The sequence below is a fragment of the Vidua macroura genome, chromosome 16 (assembly GCF_024509145.1).
Source record: "Vidua macroura isolate BioBank_ID:100142 chromosome 16, ASM2450914v1, whole genome shotgun sequence".
NCBI lineage: Eukaryota > Metazoa > Chordata > Aves > Passeriformes > Viduidae > Vidua > Vidua macroura.
In genome coordinates, this window is record NC_071586.1 from 16,181,608 (window position 1) to 16,194,864 (window position 13,257).

General features: G+C 49.2%; 1 protein-coding gene across 10 annotated transcripts in view; it reads left to right on the top strand.

Moving 5' to 3' along the window:
* Window positions 1–3,816: 3,816 nt before the first annotated feature.
* Window positions 3,817–13,257, top strand: part of RBBP6 (RB binding protein 6, ubiquitin ligase) — a 28,232-nt gene continuing 18,791 nt past the window's right edge. For 3 of the 10 annotated variants that reach the window (XM_053992543.1, XM_053992545.1, XM_053992542.1), the window contains exons 1-4: window positions 3,818–4,077; window positions 9,628–9,727; window positions 11,602–11,640; window positions 12,282–12,318. In XM_053992543.1, the coding sequence (XP_053848518.1) occupies window positions 3,912–4,077; window positions 9,628–9,727; window positions 11,602–11,640; window positions 12,282–12,318 (342 nt within the window). In that variant the 5' untranslated portion in view covers window positions 3,818–3,911. Of the gene's footprint in view, window positions 4,078–9,627; window positions 9,728–11,601; window positions 11,641–12,281; window positions 12,319–13,257 lie in introns of all 10 variants that reach the window. The other 7 variants (XM_053992547.1, XM_053992546.1, XM_053992541.1 and 4 more) reach the window with 5 other exon arrangements.

The following is a 13,257-nucleotide window of genomic DNA, read 5'->3' on the forward strand; positions in this document are numbered from 1 at the left end:
AAACTGGTAGGAACTCTGGGAAGCCATCAGTCACTCTTAAACAAAGCTGAGCTTTAGGCAGTGCCTGCTCCCAGGAGCTGGGGTGGAGTGATGACACGGGCTGGGGCTGAGGGAGCAGTGTGGCTGTTCCAGCAGAACTGGCCCCGTGGGCTCAGCCTCGGCAGCTGCTGAGCTGGGCTGGGATCTTGGGTCACCCAAGCCCCGAGTGCTCAGAGCAAGGTGAGCTCCTCTCCTCTCGCAGAGCTCGCAGCTGAAGTCACAAAGTGAAAACAAGAAGAGTCATTGCTGCTGACAGAACAAACTGGAGGAGGAAACACAATTCCACACCCTGCCACCTTGTCAGCCTGCTCGTCCAGGAGAGCTGCCCGTGTGGCTGCGAAGGTGCCAGACCTGATTTGTCCTGCTCGGCTTTGAAGTTCTGTCTGTTCCTTCCTCTTTGTACTGTTCAGTTGTACAACAGGGACAGTTCTGTGTCAGCCCCAGCCCAAGGCTTGAGAACGAATGTCACAGCCTCGGATGGCAGGGATGGATGGGATTTTGGGAAGGAATTGTTCCCTGGGAGGGTGGGCAGGCCCTGGATCCCTGGAATTGTCAAGCTGAATGGGGCTTGCAGCACCCTGGGATAGTGGAAGGTGTCCCTGCCCATAGCAGGGGGTGGGAAAGGGTGATTTTAAAGTCCTTTCCCAACCAAACCATCCTATTCTCCTACGATTCTACAATTCAAGCACTTGTGTATTTGACAATTAAACCAGCAAAGACCAAAGCTCAGCTGAAGGTGCTCTGAGAAGCAGAACTATGCTCAGATAAAACTGCTTATAAATCAGCAAATTACTAAATAAGATGAAATTCCCACACAGCTCCCAGTAATCCGTCATGGTAAACACTGAAACTCCATGTTACAGCAAATAGTTTCTGTTTATTGCTCCTTTTTTTTTAACTAATGTATAAGCATGACCTAGAAAGTGCCAACACATTTTATATTGTTTTGCAGAAATTAGAGAACATTTTACTGCTGGATGTATTTGAAGTGAAAGAGTTCAAAGTTTCAGAACTAATTTAAAGCTACAAGAACAGCCCTGGTGCCCACAGGTGTGCAGAGACCACCAAGCTTCAACACTGCTCTGATGTTTAATGGCTTTCAGAGTAACCCAGCCCCTCCGAAAGCCTCATCGGGAAGTTCACAGTTTGTTTTTTAAAGTTGTGAATGTGGGTGGCTGAGAACACTTGATGTGACATGAGCATTTCTGTCGCGTGCAGGAAACAGCCTGGAACAGGCACATCAGGCCTTTCCTTCAGCTCTGACAGGTTTGTCCAGGGCACGGCAGCATTCCCTGAATCAGGAGCTGGTGACACATCCTGGAGTCATGGAATGGTTTGGGTGGGAAGGGACCTTAAAGGACATCCATCCCCTGCTATGGCAGGGACACCTCCCACCATCCCAGGCTGCTCCAAGCCCTGTCCAGCCTGGCCTTGGGCACTGCCAGGGATCCAGGGGCAGCCACGGCTGCTCTGGGCACCCTGTGCCAGGGCCTGCCCGCCCTCCCAGGGAAGGATTTCTCCCCAGTATCCCATCCAGCCCTGCCCTCTGGCAGTGGGAACTCCCCACCCTGCTGCCCGAGGTTCCTGCTCTGATCTCACAGCTCAGCTGCTCATGGGAGCACCCCTTGTCCAGCTGTGTCCAAAGCCTCCATTGTCCAGCTGTGTCCAAAGCCTCCATTGTCCAGCTGTGTCCCAATCCCCTGTCTCTCCCTGTCCCAGTCCCCTCTTTGTCCATGTCCCAAGCCTCTGTCCGGCCATGTCCCAATCCCCTGTCTGTCTCTGTCCCTGTCCCTCTCTGTCCCTGTCCCTGTCCCTCTCTGTCCCTGTCCCTCTCTGTCCCTGTCCCAGATCCCTCTCGGTCCCTGTCTCTGTCCCTCTGTCCCTGTCCCTCTGTCTCTGTCCCTGTCCCTGTCCCTGTCCCAATCCCCTCTCTGTCCCTGTCCCTCTCTGTCCCTGTCCCTCTGTCCCTGTCCCTGTCCCAATCCCCTCTCTGTCTCAATCCCCTCTCTGTCCCTGTCCCTCTCTGTCCCTGTCCCTCTGTCCCTGTCTGTCCCTGTCCCTGTCCCTGTCCCCTCTCTGTCCCAATCCCCTCTCTGTCCCAATCCCCTCTCTGTCCCAATCCCCTCTCTGTCCCAGGTCCCTGTCCCTGTCTGTCCCTGTCCCTCTGTCCCTGTCCCTGTGTCCCTGTCCCTGTCCCTCTGTCCCTGTCCCTGTGTCCCTGTCCCTGTGTCCCTGTCCCTGTGTCCCTGTCCCTATCCCTGTGTCCCTGTCCCTCTGTCCCTGTCCCTGTGTCCCTGTCCCTGTCCCTCTGTCCCTGTCCCTATGTCCCTGTCCCTCTCTGTCCCTCTCTGTCCCTGTCCCTGTCCCTGTCTGTCCCTGTCCCTGTGTCCCTGTCCCTGTCTGTCCCTGTCCCTGTCCCTGTGTCCCTGTTCCTGTCCCTGTGTCCCTGTCCCTGTGTCCCTGTCCCTGTGTCCCTGTCCCTGTCTGTCCCTGTCCCTGTGTCCCTGTCCCTGTCTGTCCCTGTCCCTGTCCCTGTCCCTCTGTCCCTGTCCCTGTGTCCCTGTCCCTGTCCCTCTGTCCCTGTCCCTCCCTGTCCCTGTGTCCCTGTCCCTGTGTCCCTGTCCCTGTGTCCCTGTCCCTGTCTGTCCCTGTCCCTGTGTCCCTGTCCCTGTGTCCCTGTCCCAAGCCGCAGCCGTGCCGCACAGCCCGGGCCGAGGCCAGCCCAGCTGGGGCCCTTTGGGCCGAATGTCCCACGGAGCAGCCAGGCAGGTTCTGCTGGACACGGCGCCCGAGCCCCCACAGGGATCCACGAGCCCCCACAGGGATCCGCGATCGCAAGCTTAGACTAAAGCTTTACAGTGGAAGAGTTTCTTCCAAGGCTTCGCTATTTTTATTGGAAAAACTAACGTGTCTTTGGATTGATTTCCTTGAGACGGCCACGCAGTAACTGGCAGACAGAAGGTCTTCTGCGTAAAGACTTGTGAATTAGAGAAGAAATACTGGTAAAGCGGACTGTTGTTAGTAATTTCAGTAGGCGGGCTGAACGCGACAGCAGTGCCGAAGTTGCAGGAGGCAGGGGCTGGAGCCCGGCCCGATGGCGATCGGAGGCCCCGGGGCCGGCCGCTGGCTCTTTGGGGCTATAAAGTCAATGCTCACCTCGGCCCGTGCCCGCCTCCCCTGCCGCGCCTCCGTGAGGGGAGCCGGCCGCGCGCTCCGCTAGGGGGCGCCCGGCGCAGGGGGGCGGGGCCGCCGCGCCCACGTGACGCCGTGTCACGCGCGGCGCCGGGTCACGTGCGACGTGGTGGACGCTCTTCATCTGCGCATGCTCGCGCGGCCCGTGCGGTGTCGGCCGGGAAACCCCTCGGCGCAGCGCTGAGGGCAGGGGCGGCCGCGGGAGCCGCCATCGGGGCCGAGCGCGGCCGAACCGGGCCGAGCCGGGCCGAGCCGGGCCGATCCTGAAACGAGCGGGGCGGCGCCGGGCCGAGTGGGCCCGAACCCGAACCGAGCAGGGCCGGGCAGAGCCGAGCGGGGCCGAGTCCTAGTCGAGCCCAAAGCAAGCGAGGCCGAAGCCGAGCCGAGCCCGAGCCGAGCGGGGCCCGGCCCGGGTCGAGCGGGGCCGAGAGCAGCAGCCGGGCGGGCGCGCCGCGCTCGCCGAGGGCCGCGGTCGTTGCGGGGCGGGGGCCGCGGGCTCGCCACGATGGAGACCTGAGGCCTCCCCAGCCCCGAGCCCTGAGGCCGCGGCCCGGCCATGGCGCAGCGCCGCGGGCTCTGAGCGCCGCTCGCCGCCCCAGCGCCGCCGCCCCGGCCCCCGCGGGCCCTGCCCGACCCCCGCGGCCCCGCCGCGCCAGAGCGGGCGCCGCCCGCGCCCCGCCATGTCGTGCGTGCACTACAAGTTCTCCTCCAAGCTCAACTATGACACGGTCACCTTCGACGGGCTGCACATCTCCCTGAGCGACCTCAAGCGCCAGATCATGGGCCGGGAGAAGCTGAAGGCGGCCGACTGCGACCTGCAGATCACCAACGCGCAGACCAAAGAAGGTGCGTGGGGCTGGGGGCAGCGGTGATGGAGCGGTGGCTGCTGTGCGCTCGGAGCTGCTCCTTTGTAGCTGCTGCTCTCACGGCGCCGTCCGAGCAGCTCTGCGTGCCGAGCTCGGGTTCGTGCGCGGCGGTGCCGCGGAAGTTTGGGTTTTCCCTGGAGTTGTCGGTAAAATGGGGGAGGTGGGGGGCAGGATGCCTGACCATAACCTGCCAGCTTTCTTTGAAGTCTGGCAGAGAAATCTGAAGGTGATGGGAATATAGCACATGGCTAATTGGAATGAGGGGAAAAAAAAGTCTGTTTGTTGACTGAACTTTGTCGTCAATTTCTTTTCGCCCCCCTTCATTGGAAGGTGCTTTGCTGCTTTTTTACCCGCCTTTCATTGAAAGCAAGTGCCCCTTGCAGTAATTGCTTAAAGCAACAATTTGTATCGAGGGTATCACCGAGTTAAAATTTCTACAGATCCTGAAAGCCTCTTGCACAATCAGCGTTCTGTGTAGCAAAATTTCTCTTGGGAATTCCTGTTAATGTAAGTTTTCCAAACAAAAGACACCGTAGTTTGGGTACTGCTGAGCATCATTTCATCATTCTTGTCTAATTTTTTTTTTTTTCTTTCTTCCTGGCACTTAGTGTTTGCTGTATCAGGGCAGTCCTGAAGTTTTATGACAGAACATTTACAGTGAATATATGTAAGAAATGTTCTTCGGGGAGTCATAAATTCGCTTAAATCTAATAAATAGTGCTTGATTCTGTGGTGTGAATATGGGCTTGTGTCACTACGATGCCTCAATTTGGTAATCTGCCATCCTGATAAGTTTGAATGTGATTAAAGACTTCGGAGTGTGACTTTTCAGAAATAAAAAGAATTGTATTTTCATTCCTGCAACGTTAAACCTTTTTCTTTTTCCCCCTGTGATTCTGTGTCTCAGAAGTTCTTTTCTTTAAAATGTGCACTGGCGGTTTTGTTTGGTTTTTTTTTTTCTTTCAGTGTTATGTTGAAGTTTGAACAGAATGCTCTGTAACTTCAGCCCGGGCCTTCAGAGGGGTTGGAGTTAAAGCATCTCTTTATCTACAGATATGTAAATTATTTCCAGGAGAGTCTGAAGAGACTTCCCAGCGCAGCGTTAGGGGCGCAGGGGATGCTGTTGTGTTGCATGACAAACACAGGTGGAGACACAGCCCAGAAGTCTTGGGTTTTCTAACAGCATTGAATAAAGCTGTGGAAAGCGTTTGAACCCTGGGTTGGAGTTGCCGCAGGGCTGTGCTGAGGAGGTCCCTGCGCTGTGCCCGGAGTTCGGGGCCCTTTGGGCTCCCCGAAGCGGGGCCGGTGTCGCCCGGGGCCGGTGTCACCCGAGCCCAGGGCTGGGCTGGGCTGGGCTGGAGCCCACCGGAACAGCTGCTTTGAAACAGACCACACACACGGAGTTTGTTGTAGCAGGTGAACAGAAAGCAAAGCTGTAAGAGAAAAAAAGATGTAAATGTCACCTCATGAAGTATTACTGCAGCATCCGCGGTACCAGATTTACCAGGGTGTTACTTTTGTTTTCATATGTAACCAGAGTCCAGGGAAGGAAAGGGGTTTGCCTCGCTAGCAGCTGGTGCTGCCTCAAGGTGAGATTAAAAAAAGATTGTCCTGGGTTCTCTAGGCAGGTCGTGTTGCACTTTAACCTCTGCAAAATGACTATCAAATCATGAATATATAACTGTGTAAAATACATAATTTAAAATGCTATATTAGTGACACCGATGCTTATTGAAGCTTTCCTGAGGGCGTTTTCCATGTGAAAAGGCAAAAATCCCTCCGTGGTTTGCAGAGCACAGCTAGAAAATGTATTTCCAAAATCTATGTCTGTCAAATCTTTGGTTCATATGCATAAATGTGAATCTCAGTTTTTATTAATCAGATGTAGATGCTTAAATTAACCTGCAGAAATTAAAGTAACAACTGGACTGGGATATTCTACCTAAGTGGGATGTTAGTTAGGAATTCTTATGTGTGGACATAAATATTGGGTTTTTATAACTTTGTCTGTTCAGGAGTCCTGAGTAAATGTTAAAATGATCTTTGGAAAGAACAAAGTGAGCCGTGAGTGGAGATGCACTGCGTATTCACATTGGTCCAAGATCCTGGAAGCTTTTACAGTTCTGGAGCTGTTACTTTTCCTAATGGAAAGCTAGTAATAGGAGAACTGCTCTTGTAGGCCAGAAGTACACAGGATTTTAAATATTGGTGCGGAAAAAGGATCTGAGGCACCGTGTAAGATTCTGGGAATGCAGAGTGAGCGAGTGGGACCTGTTGTATGCAGGGGGTTCCTCTTCCATACTTGCTATCAAGGCACGTTCTCTAAAGTCTGTGCTCAAGAGTGGTGCCTTTACTCTTGCCTCCATTTCATTGGATCTGGATTTTTTTACCTGTCTTCTATAACAGGTATTCCTAGAATATTGTGGAAGAGCTGCAGGTTCCACAACTGAGGTTTCTTGAGTGCTCTTTCCTGTGCTGTGACGTTCTGAAACAGAACACTTGGAAAATGTGCCATACAAATGGCAAAATACCAGAAACATAAACCCAAAGCTTTGCTCTGAACTGGTGTGGGATGGCTGAATGGTTTTAAGGCAGAGTAGTGCTCTGGCACTTCAGCCCCACGCTGACACCACACCAGAGCCAAGAGGGCCTTACAGCAGGGGCCGGGTGCTGTAATGCGATTAATGACTGGGAGCTGGGTGGATGGGATTGGCTCATCCCTTCACAGCAGGGCAGGGGCTCTTGTGGGGCACAGTGCTGTGTGGAAACAGTGCCGTGGAGATGCCCTGGGCTGGCTGACCTCCTGAGCTGGCTTGTTCCAGATCAGGGATTCCCGCTCTGGGGGAAGCAGAAAATCCAACAGGACTGGCCCAGTCTGGTGCTCAAAAGTTTCAAGGCTGCTTTCATAGCCAGCTGCAGCAATGGCTTGTCCCAAAGTGAGCAAGTGGTGGTGATGAGAACAGAGTTAAACCCTGTCTAGGGAGCAGATGTGTTCCAGGGAATTCCCTGTGTTCTGGCATGTGGGCAGGCATTGCACACATGATCTGCACTCATCTGATCTGCACATCCTTCCCCCAGCAGCTGCTTAGCAAGGCTTTTCCCTGCCCTGGCACACCTTGGCTTGCTTTCCAAGGACTCCTGGTGAGTTCTGTACTTCACCTGAGTGAAAGACCTCTCAGAGTGCTCTGAGCTGCTTGGGCAATGCTGGCAGATGAAAGCAGGCCAGAAAATAACACGGCAACTTTTGTCAGTAACTTGTTTATAGCATACATAAACACAAATTATTAAAACTAGCAGAAATTCTTATAACAGATAAATTAAAAAGTGTTTTAAATCGCTCATTCAATGTGAAGCAGCCTAAACTTGCCAGCAAATCTTAGCTGTAAGAAGGTTGTGGACACTAAGGCAGTAGTTGATGTCAGATTTCTGTGTCAGTGTGAGGCAGCAGTCAGCTGACTAACTAGTTTGCCTCCATTCATGCCTTGAAATACTTCTTTCTCTGGACTCTTTCAAGCTACTATTTTCTTGTAGGATAAACAGCAAGTTTTAGACTGTTGTGTCTCTTCTTCTCTAACCTTTAATATCCAGATCTTTCTTTGTTTTTACAGGCATTTTGGGTTAGTTGGGTACTTTTAATCACAGCTCAGATTGAGAAAATCCAGTAGCCACTTCCCAGCCATCACTGGTGGTAAAACGAGTTTGTGCTCTATGGGAGTGGGAATGAACAGTGTTGCTGCCTCTGGCTTTGAGTGTTTCTGTTGGAGCTCTGCTTGGACAAGTGTGAGCAGTAGCTGTGTGGAGTTGGCCTCACTGCTCACCTTGAGGTGTGGAGTCATGGAGAGACAGTGACAGGCACAAGTAGAAACAGCTGCTCTGGGCTTCCAGAACTGCAGCTGGCACCATCTCCCAGGTGTTTGTCTCGGCCTGAGCACTGCTTGAGCTCCTTCTCCATCAGAAAGTCCCGGTGTGGCCTCTTTGACAGGTGGCTGTGTGAGGAGCAGGGCTGCAGGGCTTGTGCCAGGATGTGACTTCTGTAAGAGCTGCTGTTTCTGTCACTGCTAGTCCTTTCACCCACAGCTTTAAGCTGCTCTGCAGTCCAGAGGAGTCTCACTGTTTGGTTCCCTGGGGGGACGATCAGGAATTAGTTTCAGCTAAATGATTTCTCAGTTTTCTGAAGAAATGTTCTGTTAGTTGGAAGTAGAAGTAAAATTTTAATTTCATGGTTGAAGTGATGTCTTCTGCTAGGTATGCTTTGGTCTAAGGGAGGTTCCTGCCTGTAGGAATAATACACTGAAAAATGGAGCATAAATTGTGAGATATTCGTATTTTGTGTGTGATCACTGAGCAAACTCATCCTGACAAAGCTTGACTAGATACATAACAGCTCTGGGTTTCAGACCAGTGCTCTGATTCAGTCTGCAAAGGTAAGGGATTGGAATAACTAACACTGCAGGCACATCACAGGGAAGGATTTCTCATGGTGCTTTACAATATTTAGTCATATCCAGCCTGTGTAAGTTCCATATAAAAACCATTCTTCTGGAGAGGGCTTTGCATTTGAAGTTTATTCAAAGCGTGTCTGAGAATTGGATTTTTGTTTGGGCCTTATGTAAAAGGTCAGGAGGCTTTTCTTCTTTTTGGACAACCAGCACAGTGCAGGCCAAGGCAGAGCAGGGATGGCTCCAGGCACAAGCTATTTTCCAAAGGCTTTTCAAGGCTGCCTTCAGAAGTCATTTCGTTTGAGTCTCTCTTCTCTACAGAAAGTGAGTGGAAAGAACTTGTATCCCTTTGGTTAATTCAGACTGGACGGTGAGCTTAAGGGGGGAGGTACCTCTTTACCACTTCTGTCCGACTTGTGAAAGCAGGCTCAGAAAGCCCCACGTGTTTGTGCTCCTAACTCCAGTGCTGTCAGTTGCAGTTGCATTTCTCTGTCAGGCCCTGAGCAGCTGCCCAGCCTGCTTGGGGATGGTGCAGCTCCAAGCACGGAGCTGGTGGGCTCTGCTGTTCTGCCAGGCCTGAGCAGGGCAGCAGAGGGGACTCGGGTGTACTTAACACACTGAAAGCACTGCTGCAGAGTTTCCCTGCTTTAGCTGGTGCCTGGTTTGTTCAGGACAAGCAGTCACAGACTTTAGAATCTGTTTTATGCAGGTGAGGCTTGGCTTTGGTTTGGTTTTCTCCAGAGATCTCTTGTTTTCATAGCCAGACAGAAGCAAAACAAGCTTAAAACAGATCAGGGGAAAACCTCGTGCATTATCAGACTCTGCTTTAGTGCAATTTGAAACCATTTTGCTCCTGGCATTCAAACTAACTTTAAAAACTGAAAATTATTGTGCTGCTTGTGCTTGATAATCAAACCTGAAGATTCCTTGACAGGTGCTGCTGGTGTGTTGAGAGGATGAAAGCCTGATGTTATGTACAAAATTTTGCTTTTAGATCTGTGAAGGGATTCTCAAAAGTGCTCTGTAATTACCTATTAAATACATTCTTAGAAATTGACTAATGTTTTTTTCTGTGTTGATGTTGTTTCCAGAATACACCGATGATAGTGCTCTGATTCCCAAGAACTCATCGGTGATTGTGAGGAGAATCCCCATTGGAGGAGTTAAAGCTACCAGTAAAACATACGTTATGTAAGTACTGCAAGCATTCTCTTTTTGGGAGCGCTCAGTGTGCCCACCCTGTTACTGACACCACTTGCAGAGGCACTCGGGTTGTAACTTGCTTGTTAAAACTGCTGCTGGTGTTTGTTGTCATGGGGTAGATTTCAATGTGTCTGTCCCAAAGGAGACTTAGATTTTGGTGTTCAGATGCCAACAGTGGTAACTTTTGAGATGATTCTATTGAGTTTGGTTTGGAGTTGATTTTTCTGAGATTCAAATTTTCTGAGTTTCCTGTTTCCTCTACATGGGGAGATTCCTCAGAATATGTGTCTGCCTTTTTTACAAAGACAGGTACACATTGTAGTGTGAACTTAGCATTTGTTCATGTCTCAGAAGGGTTTGATTCTGGGTGTCAGACTGTCACCTGCTTTTGGGGGAGGTGGGGCAGGATATGACAGGTATTCTTCTGCCTCAGATCAGGGGGGTTGTATAGTAGTTGTAGAGGAAAGACCAAGGGTTGCCAGCTGGTCAGCTATGCAAACAAGGAGTTTCATCCCTAAGTGATTCCTGTGTGTTTCCTAAACACACAGCATCTGTTTGAGGCAGGAGAAAAAGAACCATACCCTAAAGGGTACTGGCTCTTGTGCAAGTACCATGAAGAAACAGTTAATCCTGTCCAAACTCAAATCTCAGAAGCAATTTAGCACATTACCAAATGTACTGGTTACCTTTCTGAATCTGTCTGTACCCAAGCTGGGATCTGTGCTCCATGTTTTAATTCTGTATTTCTAAGGTTTACACCAGATTCTCTGTCCTCAGTATTGATTAAAATCACAGATACTCAAATGCAATCCTGACTACAGGATTATGGCTGCATTGATGTTTTCATACAGTGCAGATCTGTAATAGCTACATCAGCTCTGTTGGAATGGGCATGTTTTTCAACCTCCTTAAAGCCATGCCTCTTCACCAGCAGGAGATATTATTAGCTTGTGTTTTTGCCATGTCTTTATAGTGTTGGTTCTCAGTAAAGTACCCTGAGGAGTTACAGTGTGTCTTGAACAAACAATACAGCAACATCCTGGTACCCATGAACCATTTGCAAGCAAAAACCCCCAATGGATGTGGCTCTGCATGTAACTCTGGGGCATGTTACTGCAGGAGTTGGTGCAGTGCTTCCTGGCTCTCCCTGGGGATTCTGCACCCACAGCTTTGTGCCTGTAAGCACAGCCTTGCTCTGGGGCTCATTTAGCTGAGTGCTGTCCTGCCAGTGCACCTTGCCTGGTGCTGTAAAGCCCTCCAGAGAATCAAAGCTGGCATCAAAGATTCTGTCAGTACTGGTGTGGGGGGATCAGGAAAGAACAGCACTGCTGTGGTAGAGTTGAAAATTAACCAGGCAGATGAGCCTTCTGTTTTCCCCAGCTGGAAACACTGCAGAAACCACTGGTAGGGTGGTTAATGTTTGGGGATGGGGAATGTCTGCTGGAATGGTGAGAGGCCTTCAGAAAGGCATTACTCACCTTGCAGCAAATGGCTGAAGCAACTATTGTGTGGTAATCCAAAGTATTTCCATGTACTTCCTCATCTCCAGGAGGTGTAATTGGGAGCCTGGGGGTGTTTAGCAGTGGCAGGAAGCTGAGCCTCTCCATTGGCATGCAAATTCCCCAGCAGCCTTTGCATTGCTTCTGCTCATGGGCCTCTTTGGATGATGCAGTGGATTGTTTGTTAGCTCTCTCAGTGGCTGCATGTGTGGTTCATGATGAGGAGCATGCAGGTCCAGACCACCAAGTATGTGGAATCTCAGCAAGTTTTCAAATGTAATACATATTTCCTAAAATATTGTAACGTATTCAAGATTATCTTATAGCAAATTCTGGCAATTAAGACCTTTTTTTTTGTCACAGGACTCCTAAATCGCACAAAATCCTAGAAACTACTTTCAGGTGACATTTCTACTACTACTTTTAGTCAATATAGCATATGTAACATGTTTAATATTTTGGCACTTTGATGGCTCAATACAGTAGATCTCTGAACACAGTGCTTGGGCTTCCACAAAGAAACACTGTTCTAGCACTGCTCAGTGCTGCTGACACTGTTATGTTGCCCCTTTGTCACGTGACTGTGTTTTTCACTTGAGCAAACTTGCACTTGTAGATTATCACTGCTCTTTCACAGAAACTGAAGCCCTGTACCTGGTACCTGTGTGCCATGCCAGGGATGTACATGGTGGCCAAAGCTGCCCCATGCTTTGGTGATTGATTATTTGAGAACACAGAACTCTAGTACAGACTTTTCATGGATTTGATACTTAGAGAGCAGAGACAAAATGTCTCATGACTTCCTCTTGCACTGTTGTGTTCTAGATCTGTAAGTCTTGAGTAATTTGTGACAATGTAGAAATGTGATTTTGGGAAGTATTTTATTTGCACCGAATGTACCAATAGAGAACAATTTATGTTACAAATAAATGTCTAAGTTCACTAGAGTATTGGAGCATAATGTGATGTTCAGGTTCTGGAATCTTTGTGTCGGGTACAAGTGATTTGTTTTAAATTCTGATCACCTTTATTTCTTCTTCTAGAAGTCGAAGTGAGCCAGTGAGTGGAACATCAAAAGCAGTATGTAAAAACACAATCTCACACTTTTTTTCCTACACACTGCACTTAGCTCTAAACAATGCAGCCTTTTATTAATTTGCTAAACGTTAACTTAATATATTTTCCAGTAAAACCTAGTGTATGTTGTAAATACATTGTATTTGATTCAGCATAGTAAAAACTGGGTAATGCCATCATTTGCAGAGTTCTAATGTGAATATTGGTATTTGTGCCTAGTAATGCATTGTATTTCATATTGAATATGCCAGAATCTCTCCTGTATGACTCTGTGTTGTACAGATAATGTATGATCGTTTCCAGATCCTGTAGGCTCGAGGTTTGCACACTGAACATGGTGCCATGTTCTACATCTGTCTGTCTATAGCTAGTGATATGTATGTTTGTATAGGTTGTTGTGTGCTTTTTGTTTCTTGCAATAAAAACTGTTTGGAGTGTATTTTTTGCCATTTTCACATTGTATCACTTAGCTTTTGTTTTTAAATACCTTTTTTTTGCCTAATGGTTTTTGAAAATGTTATCAAAAACCACTGAGAAATCATTATTGTGAAATTTGGTGCTGTTCCTTACTTTTGACTTGGGGGTTTAAACAAATACCAATCCCAGCATATCCCAGATGTTTTCAGGACAGTTCTGTGCAGCTAAATGATTCCTTCTTGTGTCCTTAAATACTTGGGTATTTGTTCCTGAAACTGTGTAATTGAAGTGATATTGTTTGGGCCCCCCTGAGTACAGAAATGTCTTTAATAGCCTGACGTGAATTTCAGTATCGCTGCTACACAGAGTGGTATTCTAAAGTTCTGCATTTGATCTCTCCCCTTTATCTGGTAAAGCAGTTTAGTTCAACAGTTTGTCCACAAATGACAAAATGTAACACAAATTTTGGCACCAAGTTAGAGCCTGGGGCATTTGGGAGTGAAATCCCTGTCACTTTTCTTAACT